Source organism: Equus przewalskii, chromosome 8, assembly GCF_037783145.1.
Source record: "Equus przewalskii isolate Varuska chromosome 8, EquPr2, whole genome shotgun sequence".
In the NCBI taxonomy this organism is placed as follows: domain Eukaryota; kingdom Metazoa; phylum Chordata; class Mammalia; order Perissodactyla; family Equidae; genus Equus; species Equus przewalskii.
In genome coordinates this window covers 44,563,537-44,590,516 of record NC_091838.1, presented here as the reverse complement: position 1 = coordinate 44,590,516, position 26,980 = coordinate 44,563,537, and the positions used below count along the sequence as shown (strand labels likewise).

The window sequence follows — 26,980 nt, the reverse complement described above, 5'->3', positions numbered from 1 at the left end:
AGAGAAGTGCTTAATAAATGCTCTTCAGGATGAAAATAATGCTTAAATGAAGTCTGAGGGCAAATGTCCTATTCCACGAACTGAGAGAGCCAAGAGCCTTCTTAGAAAACAAAGCACTGAATGTGTTGTGGTAATTTCCCTGCAAGTAAGTGAGGAAGTGCACTTGAAAGGTAAGGTTCAGCAGCTGCACAATATGGCAGTCTGAATTAAAAGAAAAAAAATTTGCAGATAATTCGTTTTGTCACTAAAAGCTGCATTAGCTTTAAAGTCACTTGGATCATAGTAAGACTTAACAAGAGAGTTTACAAAATGGCAGCACGAAGGAGGAGGGGAACATTACCAGGCAATGAGATTAACAGTTGCCTGTAAAGGTGAGTCTCAAATTTATTTCATTGATCCCTTATGATCACAAGAGTATGAGCTATTGTTTGGTTTATTAGATTTTTAAAAAACAAAAAACTAGACATCTTACTTAAAAAAAACTCTCAGGAATTCTCACATATAAAATACAAATTATGCTAATAATAATATTTATAAGTATCATAGAAACTGAATCCAGAAGTTCAGAGAATTTTTATAACTTTGTCCTGGTCACATTAGTAGCAAAGATTAAAACTCAAAACACTTTATTCATAGTTCTCTATGCTACTACTAAGAGATACCAAATTAGGTTACCTTGTAATCACCCTCCCCTTCCTTCCTCACCCTAGAAATAATTTTTGTCCTAATAAACATAGGAATACGTAAGATGACCTTAGCAAGTTTTTTTATATCTACCGTTGTACCTTTCCAGTGCTATCACCATCCACTTCCTACTTCTCACCATGAGTCTGCTCCTCCAGTCATTGGGCAAGTACATCTTACACTTTCACACCCTCATGCCTTTGCTCTCTTTTTTCCTCTCCTAAGAATACTGTTTCTCCCTTCTTAGTCCCAGTGAATCCTTCATCCTGCAATGTCATGTCCCTCTGAAGGCTTGTTCAACCCCAAGAGAGAACTAATCTCCCTCTTCTCGATGTTCCCATCTTACTTATACCAGTGCTTTCACCTTGTTAGATCCATCTGTGTATCATTGCCACCTAACCCTGTGCTGGGCATACAGTGGATGCCAATGTAATAACCAATTACTGAGCACCTGCCATGTGGCAGGTGTTAGCTTAGGGGCTGGAGAGACAGAGATTATAAGCATCCCTTGTCTGCATGAAGCTCATAGTACATTGATTTCACAGATAAGTAAACAGGAATCACTGTTGTGGCAGTATCAACAGAGGACTCAATAGTTTGTAGAATTTAACTGAAGAAAATAAGAAATGCCACACAGGTGGGATCAGCGGCTACCCTGGTTCATTGTTATCACTTTGGGGCATTTGGGGACATTTTATAAAAGGACATGACTGCTTTCTGTGGAATCAACCTCGAAAGGTCAGTGTATTAAAAATTAACCCCATTATCCACCATCTTCAGCCAACTTCCCTCCCAGTCTTCTTCTTTCTCTCCCTGATATCATTATGCCATTTCTACTAACCCAGACTTGAAAGCTTTATAATCTTTGATTCCTCCCATTCCTCATCTCTCATATCCAAAATGTATTAATTGATTTTTATTTAATAATATGCAGTTCTCCATTTCTAAGGCCATTAGTACAAACTATTAGTCCCTCAAATCTGAACTTTCTCCTTTCCCAAACATTTGTCACAGAGTTAAGAGAAAGTTTTCTGAAAAAGGTATATCCCAAAATTCCCTTATTTATACGTGTGCAATAGTTTCCACTGGCTATAAATCCAATCTGGCCCTATCTTCGGTTTCTACCATGATTCAGACATCATCTTCCCTCCAATTTGTAGTCTATATGCACCTTTCAGAAATACCCTACACATTACCTTGTCATGTATATGATATGAAATAAAGAAGTAATGATCACCAACAAAATGTACTTTTCAAGGTCTTTTTGGAAGAATTCCTCTGGAAGGCGGTCCCAAGGAAAATCTGACCATTTTGGGGTCCAGATGGCAACTAACAAGGGTTAAACACAATTTAACCAAGTTTTGACAATTTCACCCTCAAATTCCTTGAAAAATACTGTGTGGATGCCATCTGGTCTCAGTGGTTTATTTATCATTCACTTTGTCAATCAGGCCTTGAGCCTCCAGTGCATTCACCAGCAGATGACCTAAAAGCTCTAAGCCATCTACTACTAAAGAAGACAAATATTCCTAATGTTTTCCTCAGAAGAAGTTTCAATTTGATCATATAAAGTTCTGAAAGTTTCTGGAAAATTTACATGCAATTTTTCAAGACAAAGAAAATCAAAAAAGTAAGGAGTCCCATAAAGCCTTGGCCTATTGAGCTCCCTTGGAGAAATCAAAGTGCCTTCAGCTAATTGATATTATTAATGCATTTTCCCAACAGCCATTTAAAATGGCACTGATTCTTAAGAAACCACTTTCAGCATAAAACACATCATGAAATTTTTCTTTACTGCTGTAAGAGTACAAAATATATACTCACCAGCTTGCTTCAAGTGACTGTAATTCTAAGAATACAATGAGGCTGTCAAAGAGGACTTTTACAGACCAAGAAAAAGATAGAAGTCCCAATTAAATCTAGAGCAACAACCTGAGAGCTGAAAATACATCAGCCTTGTACTATCCTGTTGGTAAGGCTATGAACCGGAAACTAGTAGGTGGAAAACAAAAAGAGAGGAAAACAAAGAGACAGAGTCCAAAACAAAGAAAGAGACAGAGAGAAAGAAAGAGTGAGATAAAGAGAGGAATAGAGAGAAACACAGAGATGGTTAGCAGAGAGAGGTACAGAGAAGGAGACACAGAGAGAGAAACAGAGTAAATAACAAAGAGAGACACAAAGAAAAAGAGAAATAAAGAGACATAGAGAATCACAACTATCGAGAAGAAATATCTAAATTTCCTAGTTCTGCATGATTAAATACAACACTAATGATAACCACTTGATTATTGAACACATTTCTTAGATTCACCCACAACATCCATTATCAAAAATTTACAGTTATTAACCAATGATATTTTCTGTTAGAAAAAAGGAGTCAGCAGAGATATTTGCTAAAGGAAGGAAGGGATGAAATGTGAGCTGGAAAAGCGTGTTTATTAAAAAGGATACCTGGGTACTCTCAACCTACATTATTTCATCATCAGGTCTCCAGGGAACAATATCCATACTTTTAGAATTTCAAAAGAAAACCTCTTCCTGGAAGCTTTTCCATAAAATTAATCATTGGGATTATCACTAATGTGCTCTAAAGGTCTGACTATACCAAAGGCTATACAAAGCAAATGAAATGAGACATCATCTCTGCCTCCAGAAGCTTCAAAACCAAGAAGACAACTATGACAAAGATATACATTATATGAAAACTAAAAGCATATAAGTAAAAAGTAAAGATTTTACATTGTATAAAGCATAAATCCAGGTGCATGTCATACAATTATGAGTGAAGAGGGAACTAGATAACATTTAAAAAGTAAAAGAGAAGTAGCTTCCTTTCCTCTTGGAGAAAATGACAAATTACCCAAATACCTACCTTAACCTCATGGACAGGCAACTGAGTTTTTGTTTTTAATATCAGATGCAGAGTGCTGGGTTAATTATATTCCTTAATTCATAGTATATCATCATCATTGGGCTATTCAAGACAAATCTTTTTGTTTTACTTGCTTGCTTTTTAAATTTATTTATTCTCTTTTATCTACATTTCTCATTCCCACCTCTACCCCATGTCCTAAATAGGCAACCATTCTAAGGTGCTTTTTGCTTATATATCTTCTTATAAAATTTGCAATATTATTCTGTGTGCATGCAAAATTGTATTATATGTATGCAATTTTATTATGTATGTCATTCTACTTTTTACTTTTTTTACCCAGCTTTATGTACATAAGATCCATCCATGTTGCTATACATATATTAGTCTGTTGCTTCCAATTTCTATATAACATTCCCTGGGAGCATCTACCATATTTTACATGTCTACTCTCCTAGTGGTGAACCACCAGATGGACCCTAACCCCACAAATGAGATTACCATAATCATCTTTATATATGGACCCTTAGAGACCTATGTGACAATTTCTTTGGGAAACATGCCAAGGAAGTGAATTACTGGGTCACTGAGTATGAACATACATTTAAGTTGGCTAAATACTACCAGTTTGTTCTCCAGAATGGTGGCACCATGCTTCATGCCCACCAATCACACATGAGGGCTCCTACATCCTCTCAGCCCCACCAACACATTTTACATCTCTGCTGTAAAATGACCTCATTTTTAAAATCTGCACTGTTCTGATTACTAACAAGTTGAGATCTTTTTATACACTTGTTAGCTTTTAGGTTTCCTCTTCTTTAAACTGCTTGTTCAGAGCCTTTGTCCATTTTTCCATTAGGGTTACTGTCTTTCTCTTGTTGATTTTCAATAATTCACAGCCTACATATTAATCTCATAACCATTTTAGACAACGTTAATATCTTCTCCCATTTCACCTTCTGTCTAAGGGCTTTGTTCATGGTATCCTTCATCGAATAGAAGTTCTTAATTCTGATGCAAATTCAATAATGTTTTTGTCTTACAGTTTGTGCTTTTCAAGTTGTGTTCGTGTGAGTATGTGAAAACACATAGGAGATAGACGTGGTGGACCCATTCTTGAGGAAACAGCCAAAAGGAAAACGGAATACCTGAAAGACGTGGGCAGAAAGAGCCACCATGAGGCAGGGCAAAGAGGGAAGGCTGTTGGGAAGGCAAGACTCAGGGAAAGACTCTGCCACCTACCAGCTGTGTGACTTGGACAGAGTGCTACACCTCTCAGAGCCCGCCATCTATGAAGTGTGAATACCTATCCCAAAAGACAATGTAAGTAAAAGAATTTGCACAATGACCAGAATATAACAGATAGGCACTCAATAATTGTGAGTCCCTTTGCCCCCTTACTCCTCACTCCCACTTCTGACTTGATGTGGAGAGAGGGAATTTGCAATCTCTGACACTTTGGAATCAGATCCTTCAGGGGATCCCATACCTCCAAATTCTAAGTATCATCTATGGATACAGGCTCTCTAGAGCACTTCTGCTCACACTGCAACTAGATATCAGACAAAGATTAAGCCCTGAAAAAGAACGGTGAAAATGCTGTTTCCCTGATGAGAAGAGGACAGGTACAAATAACTAGTTATCTGGTGATGGGACCTTGTGCCTAAAGTAGCACTTCACTAAGAAAGAGATCGCAAGTATTGGCTGTAGAATGTCTTCCTATGGTGCATGTGCTAGGAGTATGCGGGAAGGCTATTTTATGTTCCTATGAGATTAATACAGTGAGAGTTTGGAATAAGGTTAAATTGTAGCTTTCCAGACTTTCCGACCCATGCTGCTTAAGTTTTCAGAAAGAAGATACTGCAATGAACAACCTAATCATGATTTGATTGATGTTCATTTATCTTCCTCTTTCCTATGTGCCTTCACTGCAGAAGCAAACCAAAATTAATTGTTTGTTATTGGTTATGACAGGGACACAAAAGACCTATGGAAATTACATAAGGCCAAAAGAACCTTGTTCAAGTATGAATGAGCTTGTAAATACCTTTTTTTTTTTTTTTAAAGATTTTATTTTTTCCTTTTTCTCCCCAAAGCCCCCCGGTTCATAGTTGTGTATTCTTCGTTGTGGGTTCTTCTAGTTGTGGCATGTGGGATGCTGCCTCAGCGTGGTCTGATGAGCAGTGCCATGTCCGCGCCGAGGATTAGAACTAACGAAACACTGGGCCGCCTGCAGCGGAGCGCGTGAACTTAACCACTCGGCCACGGGGCCAGCCCCATTGTAAATACCCTTTTTAAATGTGTGATATTTCTCACAATCTACTCATGAGATCAATGGATATTTAATGTGCATCTATTACATACCATGCACTGGGCCCCAGTGCTAAGGGAGACACAAAGATAAGCAAGATGTGGCTTTTACCCTGGAGGAGGTCACAGTTTCTCAGAAGAGATAACCACGTGAATAATCAACTATAATAAATTGTGATCATTCTATAATACAGGCAAACAAAGTGCTATGCGAATAGAGACGAAAGAACAATTAAGTTCATTTAGGTTCGGGTTCAAAAAAAAACTTTAGAGAAAAGATTCATTTTAAATGAGTCTTTAAAAATGAATAGGAACTCTCTAAGCAGAGAATGGTTGGGTTGGGTTGGGTCAGGATTGATTAGGCTTAGGGTTAGGTTGGCTAGAGGTCCAGGAAGCAGTTTTTAAGCCAAGGAGGTATGAACTTGTCAAGGCAAGAGCAGTTAGGCCTGTGTGGCTGAAGCATAAGGTGTGTGGCTGGGGAGAAACTAGACACGAGCCTAGAAACACAGCCTGGGATCACTTTTGAAAAGCTCATAAGAATTTAAACTATACCCTGAACAAGGAAAAGATTTTAAGCAAAGGAATGACATAATGAGATCTATATTTTACAAAGACAATTGAAGCGGCAGTATGGTAATTGATTAAAATGAGACTGGAGTCAGAAAGATGAATTAGGGGGTGATTATAACACTGTAAGCAGGAGATGTTAGGTCCTGAATTCTGATGTGACAGTGAGAATGGCAAAAAAGGACTCATATGTGACATTTAAGGGTTGGTGACTAACTGAATGTTAGATTGAGATCAATGCAAAGACTTACTCATTCAACAAATATTTCTTCACAATTGTCTGTGTATGAGACACTATGCTAAGGACTAGGGCAGAGTTTCTCAACTTTGGCAGTATTGGCATTTTGGAAAGGATAATTATTTGTTGAGGGGAAAAGGGAGGCCTGTTTTGTACATTGTGGACTGTTTAGCAGTATTCCTAGCCTCTACCAACTAAACTCAAGTAGCACTCCCTCTCAGTCACAGCCATCAAAAATGTGCCCATACATTGCCAAATTTCCTCTGGGGAGCAAAACCATGACCAGTTGAAAACCACTGAAACTGGGATCTCTGACTCTAAGAGGCTTATCATCTAGTACAGAAATGCTTATGATATAAGCATGTATAGGGTACAGAAAAAGCAGAAAGGAAGAAGTGGTTAATACTTCTTTGGGGATGAGCAAACATAGAAAATTCTCCACAGAAGAGGAGACATTTGAGCTGAATCCTTAATTCCAGGCAGAGGACTAAAACATGAAAGCAAGATACCATATCAGATATTAGCAGAACTTTGAGCATGTGTGCCTGGATGGATGGCAATGTCATTAACGAAGATGAGAAACACAGGAAAGACAGGAAGCTGAGTTTGTGGGGCTCACAGGACATCCAGTCATTCTTGGAAATGTAGCAAGAAGTCAGGGACATATATATATACACTTAGAATTCATAAGTATATAGGTGATACTTAAAGCTATGGGACTGGATTATATTACTTAGGAGAATGTTCATATGCAGAAACCTTTGAAAATGCCAACATTTAAGATGAGGCCTAGGGAAGAGAAGTATGCAAAATAGATAAGGGGAAAACAGTAGAAAAGATGAAGGAGAATCCACTTCAATTTATATGGCAAACTTGACAAGCAGCCTCGAATATTCCTCTTCAATCCTTCAGGATGCCCAGAGACATGCCTCCACTTCATTTCATGATTACTCTCCTCATATTCTCTTTAATCCTATTAAATCCATTATAATCCATTAGCCGCAGAGGATTAAATTGCTATTGGTAGTGTTAGTTGTACTACATAACCAATGACTATGTTTTTTCACTTGTTTATTTATTTATTTATGAAAAAAGTTCATCTCATATTGTTATTAAGAGGCATAATGAAATGAGCATTGTGCTGGATATGGACAATTGGCATTCAACATCCATTCCAACCTCCTTTAAATGTGTCTTTCTGTCTATAAAGACTAAAAACCTAAAAACTACACTTCTGAGACTTCCTACATTAGGGTTCTAGAAGTAATTTAAGTGTCACCAATTTTATGCACTTGAACAAGATCTAGAAGGCAGAAATTAGGTGGAGGCCATTTTCTACTGCTTCTACTGTTTTAGAGACAAGCACAATCATGGAAATGTCTGGATTTTGTAGAGTAGCTTTCTGATCTAGTATTAATCTAGGAAAGGCAATAGCAGTCTTGATATTGTGGTTCTATAGAATGGTTTTCAAATTCATTCCTGAAAAGCTCAAGTTAAAGTCTGCATCCTTCCGTTTTTCAGTGATTCTGTAAACCATTTAAAATCCTGTAATACACCCATGTCTGCTTTAACTTTAAACCAGCTAGAGTGGTGAACATTAACTACCAGTCAACTCTACACATTAAGCCCAGTCTAATGCTATCTATATCTCTTCTTCCTCCCATTCCTAAATCATTTTCATAAAGAAAAGTCATGAAATACACACACTTTGACATGAACCAGCAGAAGTACCAATCAGCGCACAATGCTCAAAATCCAAGTCCAGCTAGACTGGGACCTGAAGGTTGTAATTGCAGTTTTAAGAGCAAGTCGCCCCTACTCCACAAACCATGATGATGATGTTCCAAAGTCTGTGTAAACTGAGCTAAACAGCTCAATTTCTTAGAACACTTTGATAGGACAGAGGGAGCATCAATTAGTCAACTTTGCTGTTTTACAGTCTTAAATAACCTCCAGAGCCAGTCAATCCTCCTCAAATATGAGAAATAAATAAGCTCTTAAGAAGAAATTAAAAAGGAGGTGATGGATCAATATAAACCATCTCAATAGCTGAAAAAACTTCAATTTGAATCAAACACAATCAAAGAATTTAAATCTTTACTGTGTAATGAGTTCCTATACATCAAGTAGGAAATCATTAAAGCACCAATAGAAAAAAGGGAATGGAATATTAACAGATAATTTAAAGAAGAAAAATACAAGTAACCAATAAACACATGAAAATATTTACCTCAAGAATAAGAAAAGGAATACAAAGTAAAATAATAATGAAATGTCACTTTTAGCCTATCAAATTGGCAAAGATTAGGAAAAAATATCCAATACAGATGAAGGTACAGGGATTAGAATATTAAGAAACGCTCCTGATAGGAGAGCACAACCTTTCTGGAAAACAATTTAATAAAATGTATCAAGAACCTTAAAGTATCAAAATTTATATTAAAATTTTTAATAATTAAATATATTATGTTTACATTGTATTATAAATAATTTGTTATCTGTAATGTATATATTCTATTATATTAACATTTAAAGTAACTAAAAACATTGAGAGAAAAGGTGGTTTCTAAGTATTTTGTTGGCATTTTTTATATCTATAGGAGCAGTTTCAAAACTATTTCTTTGTCACCCTCTTGAGACTTCCTGAAATATTCCAATCATTTCTCCTTTTCTGATATTTATCAAAAATATAAAAATCTCTTCTTCGGTATTAAAGGATTTTTACAACCATGTTATTTAAAACAGGAGAAAAAAGGAAGAAGGAAATAATCTTGGAAAGACTATGGAAAGATTAGAGGGAAAAATAAAAATGCTAGCAATGAATCCAGAGGAAAAGATCACAAATGATTTTTATGATTTTTATATATTATGCACGTGTTTTCTATAATGAGAATATTATATTTTCTACAATATAAAAATATTAATTCTATAATCAGAAAAACATCTAAGCAAATGACAATGGGTCAACAACATCATCAGTATGTAGAAGGAAGCACTATTTTTTTATTATTACAAGTAACTAATACTCTAAGGAAAGAGCTACCTGAAAAAATGCAGTAATCCTCAAACATGCAATGAATAACTACTATGTATGGAGTGTGGTACTAGGTACAGAAGATAGAGAGATGGATAAGATTCAGTCCAGTCCTCCAGGAGCTCATAAACTGATACAAAGCAGACAATTTGTAACATAATATTTTAGAAAAACCCAGTACCTCTATAAAGATGTCAGTCTCCTTGGAAAATTACTAAATGCTCAATGATCTGCTGTGTGGGGTTCAGAGACTGCATCCTGAAGACCCACAGAGTTGTATCTACTGAGGGAGAGCAACAACATTCTGTCCAAGTTCCTCTTTCTCATCCATATGTCAGTCTCTCCGGGATTTGGCTGCTGATTCTCATTCCTTTACTTGGTCTATTTAAATCTGATGTCTGCTGTATTATCTCAGGATTGACTGGAGATTATACTTTCTTTTGCCTTACTTCTAAGTTTTGCTCAGCATTTCGTGCTGCTTGGCCTGCTTGTATATCTGTCTTCTTCCAACTCTCCACATATAGCTCACAGAGCCCTAACCCTGACACACAAATAAACTAACACACACTGTAATAGTCAAGTCTAGAATTAGAAAGTTAAAAAAATCACCTCTGGTTATATAAGGAATCTGCTCCAAAGCAAACACCTGCTCTCATGAACTCTAGCTTCACTGATCTCTTGTGACTTCTCATAAAAATCACAGCCTTTCCAATCTGGAAGAGACCTTACAGATTCATATTCCAGTCTTCTGTCATTTTACGGGTAACAAAATTAAGGCCCATAGAGATTAAATGACTGGTCCAAGGTCACACAACTAGTAGGCGGCTAAACGAAGGACACAACATGGGGTTTGTGGGAGATGAGCTCTGCACCACACTACCTGCATCTAGATGTCCCTTTATGCTGACTTCACACTATTTCTTGTGAGAATTTTTCTATACCTGGTCCAGCCTAACTCTCCGGTCTCCTCAGAGCTTAAAATAGTGCAATTGCCAGACAACTGTTTCTCGACTTTGAGCCCAATGGAATGAAGAGTTGGGTGAAAGTGAGTCTTGGAACACCACAGTAGATTCCAGTAAGTAGAATTCACCTCCCCAAGGTTTTGAAGGCCCCAGGAGCAATCAGTAACTTGGCTTAGTTTTCAATACCAGGCAGATAGCCAGGGACGAGCAGGTCCAGCTATAGAATGAGAAATGAGGATAATAAAGAAATGGGGGGCTGGCCCAGTTGCCTAGTGGTTAAGTTCGTGCACTCCACTTCGGCGGCCCAGGGTTCGCAGGTTTTGATCCCGGGCACAGACTCAGCACCACTTGTCAAACCACACTGTGGCAGCATCCCACATAAAATAGAGGAAGATTGGCACAAACGTCAGCTCAAGGCCAATATTCCTGACAAAAAAAAAAAAAAAATAGAAAGAAATGGGAATGAGAAAACATGTCCAAAAAGAAGGTGCAGACATCAATAAATTCTTCTTTCATAGTACAGGTATCAGCAGCTTTTGAGACAGATCTGCTTCAGCCAAATGGCTAAAAAGGGAAATCTTATAAATGAAAATAACATCAAAATATTTGTATATGAGGCAAGGTAGTCTAATGACTAAAGCACAAACTCTGGAGTTTGACAGTTGTTCATGCGTGAACTTGGCCTCTTACTAGTTGTGTACTCTGGGCAAACTACCTAACCTCTTGGAGTCTGGTTTTCTCATCTGTAAAAAAAAATAGCTCAACCTTTTAAGACAGTTGGGAGGGCTTAAAAAGAAAAAGTATATATAGGCTGGTGTCTAACACAGATTAGTGCATAACAGAAGGCAACTGAACAAAACTCCTGGCTGACACTATAGAACCCAGGCTGAGGGGTGCCCTAACACCTTAGGGAACTCTACCACCTATTCATGCAGCCTAAGAGAGACCAGAACTGGCCATCCCAATGGTACTTCCAGAATGGTGAGGTGAGAAACTTGGCAGATCCTCTCCCCTACAAAACATTTAACTAGGAAAATTATTTTTAAAAAATCACTTAAAGTCTCTCAAAATTTTCCTAAGAGAATGCAGCAAATAGAGAAACATTCATTCAAGAAAATCTACTAAATCTGAGTTAGAATACTGAGAGTCTGTAGCATTTGGGCCCTGATCTGCTTCCTTCTCCTATCCCCAGCTGCATGTTACAGAAACTCTATTATGGCCACTCTAATCCACGAGGACTGAGGCCCCATTCCTCTACCCAGCCCCTCGTTGTATGATGGAAACCCTACCCCAATTTTAGCCACCAAGAATACTGGGACCCTGATCACCACTGTCTCAGCTCACTCATAGGCAGAGGTCTCATGCTGGGAGAGGCAAGCTGAAAAGATGAGGAACTATCACCTTCTCCTTCTAGCACCTGCTAGGGATATCACTCTGGGTGAAGCAGGCCACTATATTGTGCCTAGCTCCTGGGCAGTAGCACAGAGGTTCTCCAAGGCAAGAGGCAAGCCAGGAGGATAAAGAGCTTTGCAGTTCTTACCCAAAGTAGTGACTTTACTTGGAACAGAAAATAGAGAATTTCATGCCTAAGGGTGTTGTTGAAAACCATGGAGAGCTTGGTAGAAAGAAATAAAGCAGGTGCTGGTAGCTTCATGACACTGCTAGCAACAAGCAACATGGCAGAGCAATCAGAAGTTTAACAGAAGAAAACATGGAAAGAAATAACCAAGAAAAACCCTCCTGGGATCACAGTAAACCCTGGGGTTTGGGAAGGCTATGCTCATATTCCTACTCAGGAACAATCAAAACAGGACATGGGTCAGATTGAAAACATTTCCCTAGCTGCACACAGATCAACCAACAAAAGACAGAAGCCTCACTGGCACAAGAGGCTGAAGCAGAGCCTCTGACCAAAGACTGGTTGAAAAATAAGCCATTCTGACACAAGGGAAAATATTATTAAGCCTGGCTTAATAATAAAATCACATGCATCCTACTAGGCTGGAAGACTATGTGCACGCACAAGGCTGAGCCCTCTCAAGATTGACTGGAGAGGGATCTTCCAACGTACTAGGCCCTGGCTGAATTTGGGGCAAAAATATTAACTCCTTAAGTTTCAGTAATAGCCTCCAAACCACATAAACATCCAATAGTAAAGGGCAAAAATAAAACTGGCTAAAGGAACCTAAGCACAACCATTGACAAATATATTTTTTATAATAATATAATTAAATATAATAATATAATTAAATAATATACAAATGTATAAGCCACAGACCCAGGGGTGATTCCTAGGGGGCCAGACTAAAAGTAAGAATAAGGGAAAATCAATCTGAACAGGGACATCAGAATCTATACACTGAGGGCGAAAGAGACTTAAGAGTAGTACAACCAGGTCACTAAACAAAGGACAAGACAAGCAGCAAAAACAACAGCAACCTCCAGTGGACAGGAGAGGGGAAGGGAGAAGAATCAGCATCTAGAATTTCTAGAATATACAATTTAAAATGTTCAGTACTCAATAAAAAAAATTATGAGACATGAAAAGAAATAGGAAATTGCAAATGGAACACAGGAAAAAAAGCAGGCAATGGAAATTCCCTCTGAGGGGGCCCAACTGTGAGACATATCAGACAGAGATTTTGAAGCAACTATTATAAATACGTTCAAAGAACTAAAGGAAACCATACTTAAAAAATTAAAGGAAGCATGATGACAATGTCTCATCAAATAGAGAATACTGATAAAGAGATAGAAATTATACAAAAGACCAATTGGAAACTCTGGTGTTAAGAAGTATCATAACTGAGAAGAAAAATTCAGTAGAGGGGATCAATAGTATATTTAACCTAGCAGAAGAAATAGTCAATGAACTTGATGATAGATTGATACAGGTTATGCAATCTGAAGAACAGAGAGAAAAAAAGGAAGAAAAATGAGCAGAGCCTCAGACAAATGTGGGACACCATTTAGTGCACCAATATAGTCATAATAGAAGTACCAGAAGGAGAACAGAGTGAAAAACGGGAAGAAAGAAAATTTATAGAAATAATAATTAAAAACTTCCCAAATGGATGCAAAACATTAATCCACACACCCATGAAGCTCAACAACCTCCAAGCAAGACAAAATCAAAGATATCCATGCCTAGATACATCCAAATCAAAATGCTGAAAACCAAAAGTAAAGAGAAAAATCTTGAAATCAATAAGAGCAAAACTACTCATCACGTACAAGAGAATCTCAATAACCTTAACAGCTGACTTCTCTACCTGAAACAAGGGAGGCCAGAGGACAACGGAATAACAAATTCAGTGTTGAAACTGAAAAATTGTCAACCAAGAAGCTTATATCCAGTAAAACTATATTTCAATAATGAAGATCAAGTAAAGAAATAAAGGTAGATGAAAGCTTAAAGAATTTTCTGCTAACAGGTCTACTTTGAAAAAAAAAAACCAAATAAAGGGAGATCTTTGGGCTGAAGTCAAGTGATTTAGAACATTATCCTCACAAAAATAAAAATAACTAAAAAGGAATACTATAAATAACTGTACGCCAACAAATTATGTAACTTAGATAAATGGATAAATTCCTAGAAAGACACAAACTACTAAAAATGTCTCAAGAAGGAATAGAAAAAAATGAATAGATCTATAACAAGGAAAGACACTGAATTAATCATTAACATCTTTTCACAAAGCAAGATCAGGACCAGATGACTTCACTGGTGAATTCTACCAAAACCTTAAAGAATTAATACAATCTTTCACAAACTCTTCCAGAGAATAGAAGACAAGGTAATATTTTCCAACTGATTCTCTGTAGGCAGAATTACCCCGATACCAAACCAGACAAAGATATCACAACAAAATAAAACTACAGATCAATATTCTTTAAGAATATAGATGTAAAACTACTCAAAAAAATATTAGTAAACTGAATGTGGTAACAAATAAAAGCTTATACACCATAACCAAGTGGGATTTATCCCAGGAATGCAAGGTTGGTAACATCTGAAAAACAATTAATGTAACAAACATTAATTGGGGAAAGAATAGCCTTTACAACAGATGATGCTGAGACAACTAAATGACCACATGTGAAAGAATGAAGTTTGACTCTTACCTCACACCATCTACAAAAAGTAACTCACAGACCTAAATGTAAGAGCTAAGACTAAACTCTTAGAAGAAAATACAGGAATAAATCTTTGTGACCTTGGTTTAGGCAATAGTATCTTAGACATAAATAAGCAACAAAAGAAAATTTAGATAAATTGTGCTCAATGAAAATTAAAGACTTTTCTGCAGCAAACATTACCATCAAGAAAGTGAAAAGACAATCCATAGAATGGGAGGGATCACTAGCAAATCATACATCTGATAAGGGACTTGTATCAAGAATACATGAAGAGCTTTTACAACTCAATAATAAAAATTCAAATAGCATAATTAAAAATTGGGCAAAGGATATGAATATGCATTTCTCCAAAGAAGATATACAAATGGCCAATAAGAACACAGCAGGATGCTCAACATCATTAGTTATTAGGGAAATGCAAATCAAAACCACAATGAGACACCACTTCAGATCCACTAGCACAGCTATAACCAAAAAGACAGATAATGACAAGGGTCAACAAATACATGTAAAAATTAGAATACATTAGTGGAAATGTAAAATGATGCAGTCACTTTGGAAAACAGTTTGGCAATTCCTCTAAAAGTTAAACATAGAGTTACTATATGACCCAGCAATTCTACTCCGTGGTATATACACAAGAGAAATAAAAACATGTGTCCATACAAAAACTTATGCATGAATGTTTATAGCAGCATTATTCATAATAGCAAAAGGTGGAAAAAAAAGTGTCTATCAACTGATTAATGGATAAATAAAAAGTGGTATATCCATAAAATGGAGTATTCAACAGTAAAAATGAATTAAGTACTGATACATGCTACAACGTAGATGAACCTGGAAAACATTATGCTACAAGAAAGAAGTCAGTCACAAAAGACTACATAATGTATGATCCCACTCATGTGAAATATCCAGAATAGGCAAATCCATAGACAGAAAGCAAACTAGTGACTATCTAGGGCTTAGCAGGGAGTTAGGGAAGGGATGGAGAGTACAGCAAATGAATATGGAGTTTCTTTTTGAGGTAATGAAAATGTTCTACAACTATATTGTGGTGGTAGTTGCACCATTCTGTGAACCTACTAAAAACCACTGAATTGTATATTTTAAATGGGTGAATATTATGATGTGTGAATTATATCTCAATGAGGATTTTTTTTTTAAACTAACCGTTCACTTCTCTACCAGGTCTTCCTCTTGGCATTAGAGAAAGTGAAAAGTTTCTATAACCTTTTTAGAGAAGGTCAACTAATTTCTATAAACTAGTTCCTCTGCCATAGAGAAATAGTCTATGAATACATGAATAGTCCATGAGGGATCCATAGGAAAACAGTCCATGAATAGTCCAAGACTGGCTGATCGTTCGCTGTTGACTGGTTATACATCCTGATGTAGGCATTTATACTGTCTGATGAAGCTGAGCGAGGGTGCTGATAAGTAAAGGTAGAACTCCACCCTGGATAGTTCTTTGCATTAAAAGACTCAGATTCTGTAAAAGTAATTAACTCAAATCAAATCAAGGCTCTGTTTCCTATTTCATTAATTTTAAGAAATTCTGCACACCGAGGCCACTTAGAAGAAGTCATAGTTTTTGTATCCTATTTACTTATATCTCAATTCTCTACAGAGTGATACTAATGTTACACTACATAGAAATTATTAAGTGTTAGGGCAGATAAGTATCATGGGCCAATAGCTGTAGATTCTTCATTTAAAAAATGACCCCACACAATCAGCTTTCTTTCAGAAAAGAAATAGAAAAAAGAAAGGAAGGAAAGGAAAAAAAGGGTATAAGACTAGAGAACTCATTAAGCCAATGGAATGGGAAATGATTATATCTTCTTTTTTATCACTCAAATTATAATATGAATCATGCATAATATAATAAATTATGTCACATGACATTAGTCTTTTTTTTTTTTTTTTGGTGAGGAAGATGGGCCCTGAGTTAACATCTGTTGCCAATCTTCCTCTTTTTGCTTGAGGAAGATTGTCTCTGAGCTAACAGCTGTGTCAATCTTCCTCTATTTTTTGTGTATGGGATCCCACCACAGCATAGCTTGATGAGTGGTGTGTAGGTCCATGCTTGGGATCTGAACCCACAAACCCCAGGCTGTGGAAACAGAGCCTGCGAACCTAACCACTACACCACTGGGCCAGCCTGACGACACTAGTTTTATAAAGTACACAGCAAACTGACTTGAAAAAGACAAACAATACCTTCTGGGGGAGTCCCAATGCTGCTGCCAAGACCCAAAATAGCCATCTTGTGATTCCGGGGCTCCAGCATCACAGCAGACTCTTCTCCTCTTTCCCAGTGGGGTATTTTGACTGGCTCCAGGTGGACATTCTCCAGCCCATCTTCCTGCAGGTTTTGGTACATGATTTGGATGGCTTTTTCTAGGCTCTTGGAGCCACTTAGTCTGGGTCCAACAGTATCAACCAGAAGTGCCAATCGCTCATAGGATCTGTTCTGGGCTTTACCATAAACAGCAAGGTTGATGATTGCTTTAGCAACATCTCCATAGCAGGCTATTTCTTCTTTTATTTCTTGAAAAGTCTTTTGAGAGATGCCATTTCTATATATAGCTTTCCCAGAGTTCGTGGATAAAAGGTGAACAACACCAACAAATGTGAAGAGAAGGAACTTCATTGTTTTTTCCAGTTGGTTTTCTTCCTAAAATAACCTATGTAAGTAAGAAACATGTTTTAGGAAAAAAGGTTCTCACAGCTCTTTGTCCATAACCCAGGGATTGCTCTTCAAACGGGATTCCCCTTCCCTTCTCAACAGTTGCTCAACTTCCACCATCAAATTCAGGCACCATAACACCCAGGAATGAAGAAGTAAAGAGGCAATAATTGGCCTTATTAATAAGGTAGCATTTATTAAAATAACAGAATCATATTACCTAGTAATCCAGTTTAAAATATGCTAAAAGATTAAAATAAGAAGATAACTAGGAAGGAGAGGAAGAAACAGTGGTAGCAGCAGTGGTAGCAGGGTCAGGGCTAGGACAGTATTATCTGCTGTCCCGCCCTCTAGAGTATGATCCAAATGGGTTTCAGTGTTCTCTCTCCTTGATATGCTGTTTCCTCTTTGCCTCCTGAACTCCTCTTTTGAGGCCCTCTCAGATGTTATCTTTTCTTGGTTTCCCTAACCCCACCTCTTCCACATTTAATCCTCACAACAACTCTATGAGGTAGTTTCTTATTATTACTTGCATTTTACAAATGAGGATCCTAAGGTATCAAGAGATTAATTAACTTGCCAAAGACAAACAAAAGCTTTCTAACTCTAGAGTCCATACTCTAAACAGTGCTACTCAAAGTATGGTTTGTGGACCTACACCAGTCCACAACTGTTTTTCACTACAACAGATAAATACAGAGATTAAAAGTAAACATATCCAGTGCTGTGCAATACAGCAGCCAATAGTCTCATGTGGTTATTTCTATTTAAATTAGTTTCAATGAAATAGAACTAAATATTCAGTTTCTCTGTCATACTAGCCACATTCCAAATGCTCAATAGCTACATGTTGTTAGTGGCTACCATACTGGGCAGTACAGACAGACCATTTCTATCCTCATAGAAAGTTCCACTGGCTATCACTGGTTTAGACACCTTTATAGACAACTGAAAAAATAACTGTATAATTGTCAAATCTAATGATTTAAAAATGGAACTTCTCTTTGTATGTCTCTGTTATTTCATTTTTCTAACTCACTGCTATTGTATTTTGCAAAAGTATCAGTCTGCAACAAATTAAAATTTAAAAAACTGATCCTTTATCAGAGATAATTTGAGAAGCACAGTCAAAAACTACTATATTATAAGGATAAATTCCATATTCAGTCAGCATACAAGGCCTCTCAAAATATGGCTCCAATGACTACTTCAGCCTCATTGCTCCACTTACCCTCTAGAGCACACACATTTTCATTCTTTTTCTCACTCTCTTTTCCTCTCTTTCTTTCTCTATCTTTCTCTCTCTCACATACACACTCACACATCTCTAAGCTTCTAGATACTGAGCACTTGAAATGTGGCTTATCCAAATTGAGATGTTTTGTAAGTGCAAAATGCATACCTGATTTGATCCTTAAAATCAAATACTTCATACTTAAGTATGAAAAAACAACAAATATTTCAGATGTATTGGATTAAATAAAATATATTATTTTTAATTTCACCTGTTTCTTCGTACTTTTTAAATGACTATTAGAAAATTTTAACTCCTATATTCATATTTATATTGCACAGTAGTGCTCCAGCTGGATTGAACTTGACATTGTTCTTCAAACACCCAGGTGTTTTCATAACTCTAGGTCTCTCCATATATTCATTCTCTTTTTCTGCAAGGTCCTTCTGCTCACCCTCTTCCCCTTCTTCTGCCAAATGTCTCCACTTACTCTTTAATGAGAATGCTTTAAAAATCAGCTCTTCTGTGGTGCACCATTTTCTGTGCTTCTACCATAATCAACTATACTCTCAACTAATATATTCGTTTATAAATCTGTCTCTCCTACTCTCAAAGTCAAGGAGGGTAAATTATTCATCATTGTACCTTCAATCATTGTCCCCATATATAGGCACTCAATGCACTTCTGTTTAAGGAATGAATGAGCCTTTAATCTCTCCAGGTCTTAGCTTCCCTAGGGTATGAGAGTACTTGTCTTGCCTCCTTCACAAAGAAACTATGGGAATAAAAACTTGCTATCACACTTCAAGTATTTTGAAAAATTATGAAAACTATACATTACTACTGCTTTTCTTTTTATTATAACTATTTACATGTATGGGTTCTTGGTTTCCACAGTTACCACACTATCAGTACTTTATATAGTTTACTAAGATCAAAGTGACAAAACAATGAACTACATGAGAAATCACCTAGAACACTTGACATAAGTAAATAGTAAATATATGTTAATTGATTCTAAATCTGGTTTTCCCTGGCACACAATCTGAAAATTACTGATGCAATTCTTGGCTAGAATGCATAATTATATATCTCTTCAAAAGAGCACTCAAGAATCTTTTATTATTATTGTTTTTAGAAAGGTACGTTAGTCCAACTAAGATATGTTTTCATTAATAAATAGAAAATAATAATTATTATTAACAGTCTATATTTGGAGAGAGAACAAAAATGGAACAAGACATTGCTATATCACATTCCACTTAAGAAAAACACTGTAAAATATAATATGTAATTTAAAAACACAGGGACTGAAATCTGATACATAATTTGTATATTCTTAGCAAGAAATAGAGATTTATAGTAAAAACTAAAACAGTGAAATATACAGACAGAATAAGCCCAAATGAAGCCAATAATCAAGGACAACTTGAAATTCTCTCCTAATTCATAGATTTAGGGTCATCACACATCAAAAATTCATCCTAGAATGGAGTCAATCCAAATGAGAAGGAGGATCAAAGGCACCAGTTTATTTGCATGAAACGACTAAAAACACTAGCCCTCCTCAGTGTGAGAAGACATAGTCCAAAAGTAGAAATGTTTTGACTTATAAAATCAAGAAGAGTTTGGATAACATGAATATAGATTTACTCACCAAATATTTTCATATTAGTACCAGGGAATAGCCCTAGTAGCTCAGAGCCAATTTTAGGAAAATAAAAATGCACAATCTTACAAAATGAGTGATAAGCATGTAAACAGCTTACCTAAGAAAAGACAGGATTGGATACTGTGAATGATACAGTCATTGGAAGCTGAACGATTTTAAACCTACCACAAGGCAGTGGCACCACACTGACCCAAGTAAAGTTCCCCTTTGGATCACCAAGAGGGTTGGCTGATCCGAAAGACTGTTAGTCTGTCCTAGCTCAGAAATACAAATGTACCCATACAGTCATTTCAATCAAGTAACATTAAGGAAGCTACAGTAATATTTTTCATAGCCTGCAAAGGGAGAAAATAATTCTATGGTGAACAACAAAGACAAATAGTTTTACTCATCTCAAATATTTCCTCTTTATTAATTGTAAATGGTGTTTCATTTTGGGTCATAATTTCATCTCTCCATTCATTTAACAAAAATGTATTGAGCACCTACTAAGCACTGAATACACAAATGGATAGGATATACAGAGAGCTGTCATGTATAACAGGAGACAGATAACGTGAAAGCCCTCATAACTAAGGTAGTTACAAGGTTCTGTGAGAACAGAGGGGAGGAGGAGATTGGGAGGACATATGCTTGAGCTGAGATCTGAAGGGTGAGCAGAAGTTTACTGATGGGCATGTGAAGAAGGTAGGAGTGGCACTGAAGAAAAGGTAACCCAACAGAGGAAACAACCCATGCAAAGACAGAGAGGCTTTACAAAACTGGTCTAGGGAGAAAAGAGCAAGAAGTCAAGTGATAAGTGGTTGAAAACGGTGGAATATACAGCAGTAACAGGAAGGAATCATTCCCCAAAGTTGAACTGAAAGGTCTACTGTGTGATGCCCCAACATATATGGAATGAAATGCCCTAGGGTGCTGTATCAGGTGATACAATGAATATTTCCCACCTCTCATGCAGCCAGGAAAAGGAAAGAAGGAAGAAAGGAAGGGAGGGAGGGAGGAAGGAAGGAAGGAAGGAAAGAAAGAAGAGGAAGGGAGGAGAGGGGAGGGGAAGGGAGGGAGAGAAAGAGAAGAAAAGTTTCTTTCTGATCTGCACTACACCTTGTCTCCTTAGCACAGAAAATTTATCCAGATTCCACATGAAGACAAGGACAGCATATGAAGTTCCTCAAAAATCCCTAAACAAGGCTCTACTTATTACCTACCTGGTTACACCTTTGAATTTTCACAGAGGGAAAAGTAACCCATGCTTACAAAAGATGCATTAGTTGACCAATTCATTTACAAATACACTCAAGATCTTCTTTCACTTAAAATCTGTAAAATACTAATAACCCAATTGAGAAAAAAAATTTAGTGCACTCAGGAAATTATAGGACATTTGGAACGTCTAAAGTTAAACTGCACAACATTTTTAAAAAATACTCTTTATTCTTATACACAAAATGTTGTTCCTTTACTCGAATTCAAATTATGGAAATATCAAATGTTATACCCTTTGAAATCTTAAACAATTATTTTTAAAACCCATGCTGCATCATGCCTTTGAATTCAGAAAGCTATATAGTCAAAGGAAACTTTGGAGCACTATTTGAAAAAGACTTGCTTTTCATATATTGTGTTCATGATCCATAGTTACAGATTATCTTTTTCACAAAGAGAGATAAAGTTCCTTATAATGTCATTTTCATTGTTTTCTGCTTAAATCTGGAGGCAAACTAAAGCAAAACCGACTTTTCTCCTACTGTGAATTATATTCTCTCTAATAATAGGTTTATATTCTGAGGAAACAAAACAAAACCCTTTGCTTCTATTTCTAAATATTTTTACTAAAATATTATTGTTTGAAAACGTCTGAGCCTATGATAGAAATGCCAGATGAATAGACTAAGTGAAGTGGAAAAGGACACAAAGAAAAGAGAATGTGCTGAAAGACAGGAGTAAGATTTAAGGACTCAGATTTTTATTGATTTTTTTATTGTGTCACTTTTTCTTCTAAAGAATGAATATACTGCTTACATGAAAACTTAAATATTTCCCCTAAATCTTCCATTCCTGAACAGGATTCACTAATATAAATTTAACTCTCAGTCTGCAGTCTAGAGTGTGTAGTAGAAATAAAGACCAAAAATGTAAATCCTTGCATAGACAGCAGCACGTTGAAGTTCACTTCCTGACTTCTGCTAACACTCCAGGATTAATAACAATTAGCCCTTTAACCATCTTAAGGAAGATTCTTTCCTTTATTAAATTCAAAGTTCCAACAATACAGGGCTTCTATTTTCCAGAATTTATATTCCAATTATTCATTCAGTTATTCAAGAAAACTCAATGAGAACTTACTATATGCCAGGAACTGTGCAAGAATTTGGAGAAGATACAAAAATAAGCAGACTCAGTTCCTACTAATAGCAAGCACTGTTAGTTACCTCTTCAATATCTATTTCCTCTTTTTCTTGCTAACCAAACCTCAGTTTTGCTGGGAGTACAAAGTGTCCAGCCTTATTAATCTAGTTATTATCAATATGGATGGTACTATCCCTAGGAAGCATTTTGAATATGTGGCAGTGGGGAGAATTTTTGGTTGTCACAAGGGTGTGGGATTCCTACTAGTAATTAGTTGGCAGAGGCCAGGGATGCTAGACATATGCTAAGTAGGGGATAATTCTGTGTACTAAGAACTCTCCTACATTGCACACAAATTTTTTAAATGTGAAACACCTATAATCTGAGCCTTGAATCTAACTCTATTGTACATACAAATGCATACAAAAATAGTTTTGTACAGTTTTAATTCAAGTTGGCTTTTTCAAGAAGTAGCCACCATGTATATCAATGGAAGACTATGCTGTGTTTGTTCAGAACTTTCCCAAGAGCTGTGCATCGTTTCAATGAAATGACTATGACTATGCTGCTTCTGGTATTGGAAACACCATCACCACACTGCTGGGCCTGTCTGCATTTGTTGCTGTCACATTCACCATGTAAGCATCTGACTACTTCATTATGTTGTCTAGCACAGTCATGCCTGGGAATGTACATTTTGAGCTACTTTATTATAAATTACTTTCCTTTAATTTGTCCTTCATATTACAGTTAGAATAGCATACCGATTTATTCGAAAATATACATATGCAGATTATTTATGATGCTTCATTCAGGATAATAAAGCAGACATTATAAATCTTTTTTTTTTTTTTAAAGAGGCTTTGCATCTAATAGGATAGGGAACTAGGGATTTAAGTAAATTCAACAATTCTCTTCTTCACTCTTCCAGCCAGAGGAGGCCCTGTGACCAAGTTCTCCTTAAAGAGATCCAACCAGAAGCAGTTGACAAGAAAGTGGTCACGTTTCTAGAGCTGCTTCAGCTACTTTGTAACCATGAGGGCAAGTCCAAGAGAATTGGTCCTGACCTTACTGTGCAGCTGAACCAATACTAGCACCACCAACTTGTCTGTTACATGAGAAAAATAAACTCTATTTGTTTTAGCCACTGTTAGTTGGATTTTCCCTTCCTTGCAGCTGTGAATACATTTCCAACTACTACAACATTTTAGGGGCTTCTTGGGGATACATAATTAAATATATTGTTTATACTAATTAACATGTAAGCAAGGCCTAGGATCTGACATGGTCTACCTAGACTTCCTACATGCACCCAAAGTCTAAATATCCAACGCTAAACTCAGAATCTTCCCTTCCAAACCTGTTCTTCCTTTGTTCCCCACCCTAGTCAGTAAGTTTGAAACTGCAATGTGTTATTGGATTTTTCCTTCTCCCTCAGGGAGAACAAGTGAACAGTTGGCAAGTCCTGCCTATAATTCCACCTTCAAATTCTTTCTTTTTTTTTATTGAGGTAACATTGGTTTATAACACTATAAATTTCAGGTGTACATCATTATATTTTGATTTCTGCGTAGATTACATCATGTTCACCACCCAAAGACTAATTGCCATCCATCACCATATAAATGTACCTAATCATCACATTCGTCCTCCTCCCTCCTCCCTTCCCCTCTGGCAACGACCAATCCAAGCTCTGTCTCTATGTGTTTGTTTGTTGTTTTTATCTTCTATTTATGAGTGAGATCATACGGTTTTTTACTTTCTCCCTCTGATTTATTTCACTTAGCATAATACCCTCAAGTTCCATCCAAGTTGTCACAAATGGCAAGACATCATCGTTTTTATGACTGAGTTGTATTCCTTTGTGGATATATGCCACAACTTCTTTATCAAGATGTCCCTTGATGGGCATCTAGGTTGCTATTGTGAATAACGCTGCAATGAACAGGGGGTGCATATATCTTTACGCATTCTTGTTTTTGTGTTCTTTGGATAAATACCCAGAGGTGGAATAGCAGAATCATATGGTAGGTCTATTCTTAATTTTTTAAGGAATCTCCATAGTGTTTTCCATAGTGGCTACACCAGTTTGCACCACCACCAGCAGTGTACAAGGGTTCCCTTTTCTCCACACCCTCTCCAACACTTGTTATTTTTCGTCTTGTTCATTATAGTCATTCTGATGAGCATGAGGTGATATCTCACTGTACTTCTGATTTGCATTTCCCTAATAATTAGTGATGTTGAACACCTTTTCATGTGCCTGTTGGTCATCTGTATATCTTCTTTGGAAAAATGTCTGTCCACATCATTGTCTATTTTTTAATTGGTTATGTTGTTGTTGTTGAGACATATGAGTTCTTTATATATTTTAGATATTAATTCCTCATCAGATGTATGGTTTGTAAATATCTTCTCCCAATTGCTAGGCTGTCTTTTTGTTTTGTTGATGGTTTCCTTTGCTGTGTAGAAAACTTTTAGTGTGATGTAGTCCCATTTGTTTATTTTTTCTTTTGTTTTCCTTGCCTGGTCAGACATGGTACTTGAAAATATGCTGCTAAGACTGATGTCAAAAAGTGTACTGCCTATGTTTTCTTCTAGAAGTTATATGGTTGCATGTCTTACATTCACGTCTTTAATCCATTTTGAGTTAATTTTTGTGTATGGTGTAAGATAATAGTCTATTTTCATTCTTTTGCATGTGGCTGTCCAGTTTTCCCAACACCATTTATTGAAGAGACTTTCCTTTCTCCATTGTATGTTCTCGGCTCCATAGTTGAAAATTAGCTGTCCATATATGTGTGGGTTTATTTCTGGGCTCTCGATTCTATTCCATTAATCTATGTGTCTATTTTTGTGCCACTGTGATGCTGTTTTGATTACTACAGCTTTGTAGTATATTTTGAAATCAGGGAGAGTGACATCTCCAGCTTTGTTCTTTTTTGTCAGGATTCCTTTGGCTATTCGAGGTCTTTCACCATTCCATAAAAGTTTTAGTATTCCTTGTTCTATTTCTGTGAAAAACATTATTGGAACTTTGATAGGGATTGCATTGAATCTGCAGATTGCTTTAGAAGTATGAACATTTTAACTATGTTAATTTTTCCAATCCAAGAGCACAGAATATCTTTCCATTGCTTTGTGTCTTCTTCAGTTTCTTTCAACAATGTTTTATAGTTTTCAGTGTACAGGTCTTTCACCTCTTTGGTTAAATTTATTCCTATATATTTCATTCTTTTCATTGCAATTGTAAATGGGATTGCATTCTTAATTTCTCTTTCTGCTACTTCATTGTTAATTTATAGAAATGCAACTGATTTCTGTATGTTTATTTAGTATCCTACAACTTTACCATATTCATTTATTATTTTTAAAAGTTTTTTGGTGGATTCTTTAGGGTTTTCTAGATATAAAATCAGGTCATCTGCAAATAGTGACAGTTTCACTTCTTCACTTCCAATTTGGATCCCTTTTATTTCTTTTTCTTGCCTGACTGCTCTGGCTAGGACTTCCAGTACTATCCTAAATAAGTGTAGTGAAGGTGAGCATCTTTGTCTGTCTCCTGTTCTTAAAGGTATAACTTTCAGTTTTCCTCCATTGAGTATGATATTAGCTGTGGGTTTGTCATATAAGACCTTTATTACGTTGAGGTACTTTCCTTCTATACACATTTTATTCAGAATTTTTATCATAAATGGATGCTGTATCTTGTCAAATGCTTTCTCTGCATCTACTGAGATGATCATGTGATTTTTATTCTTTATTTTCTTAATACAATGTATCACATTGATTGATTTGCAGATGTTGAAGCATCCCTGCATCCCTGGAATAAATCCCAATTGATCATGGTGTATGTTCTTTTTAATGAATTGTATTCAATTTGCTAGTATTTGGTTGAGGATTTTTGCATCAATGTTCATCAGTGACACCGGTCTATAATTTTCTTTTTAAGTTTTGTCCTTGTCTGGTTTTATTATCAAGGTAATGTTGACCTCGTAGAATGAGTTAGGAAGCTTCCCCTCCTCTTCAATTTTTTGGAAGAAATTAAGAAAGATGGGTATTAAGTCTTCTTTGAATGTTTAGTAGAATTCACCAGGGAAGACATCCGGTCCTGGACTTTTATTTTTTGGCAAGTTTTGGATTATTGTTTCAATCTCATACTAGTGATTCGGCTATTCAAAATCTCATTTCTTCTTGATTCAGTTTTGGAAGGTTGTATTATTCTA

General features: G+C 36.4%; 1 protein-coding gene across 4 annotated transcripts in view; it reads right to left on the bottom strand.

Moving 5' to 3' along the window:
- Positions 1–26,980, bottom strand: part of CPQ (carboxypeptidase Q) — a 462,588-nt gene that overhangs the window by 337,028 nt on the left and 98,580 nt on the right. For all 4 annotated transcript variants that reach the window (XM_008523652.2, XM_070631792.1, XM_070631793.1 and 1 more), the window contains one exon: positions 17,034–17,500. In XM_008523652.2, the coding sequence (XP_008521874.1) occupies positions 17,034–17,466 (433 nt within the window). In that variant the 5' untranslated portion in view covers positions 17,467–17,500. The remainder of the gene's footprint in view (positions 1–17,033; positions 17,501–26,980) is intronic.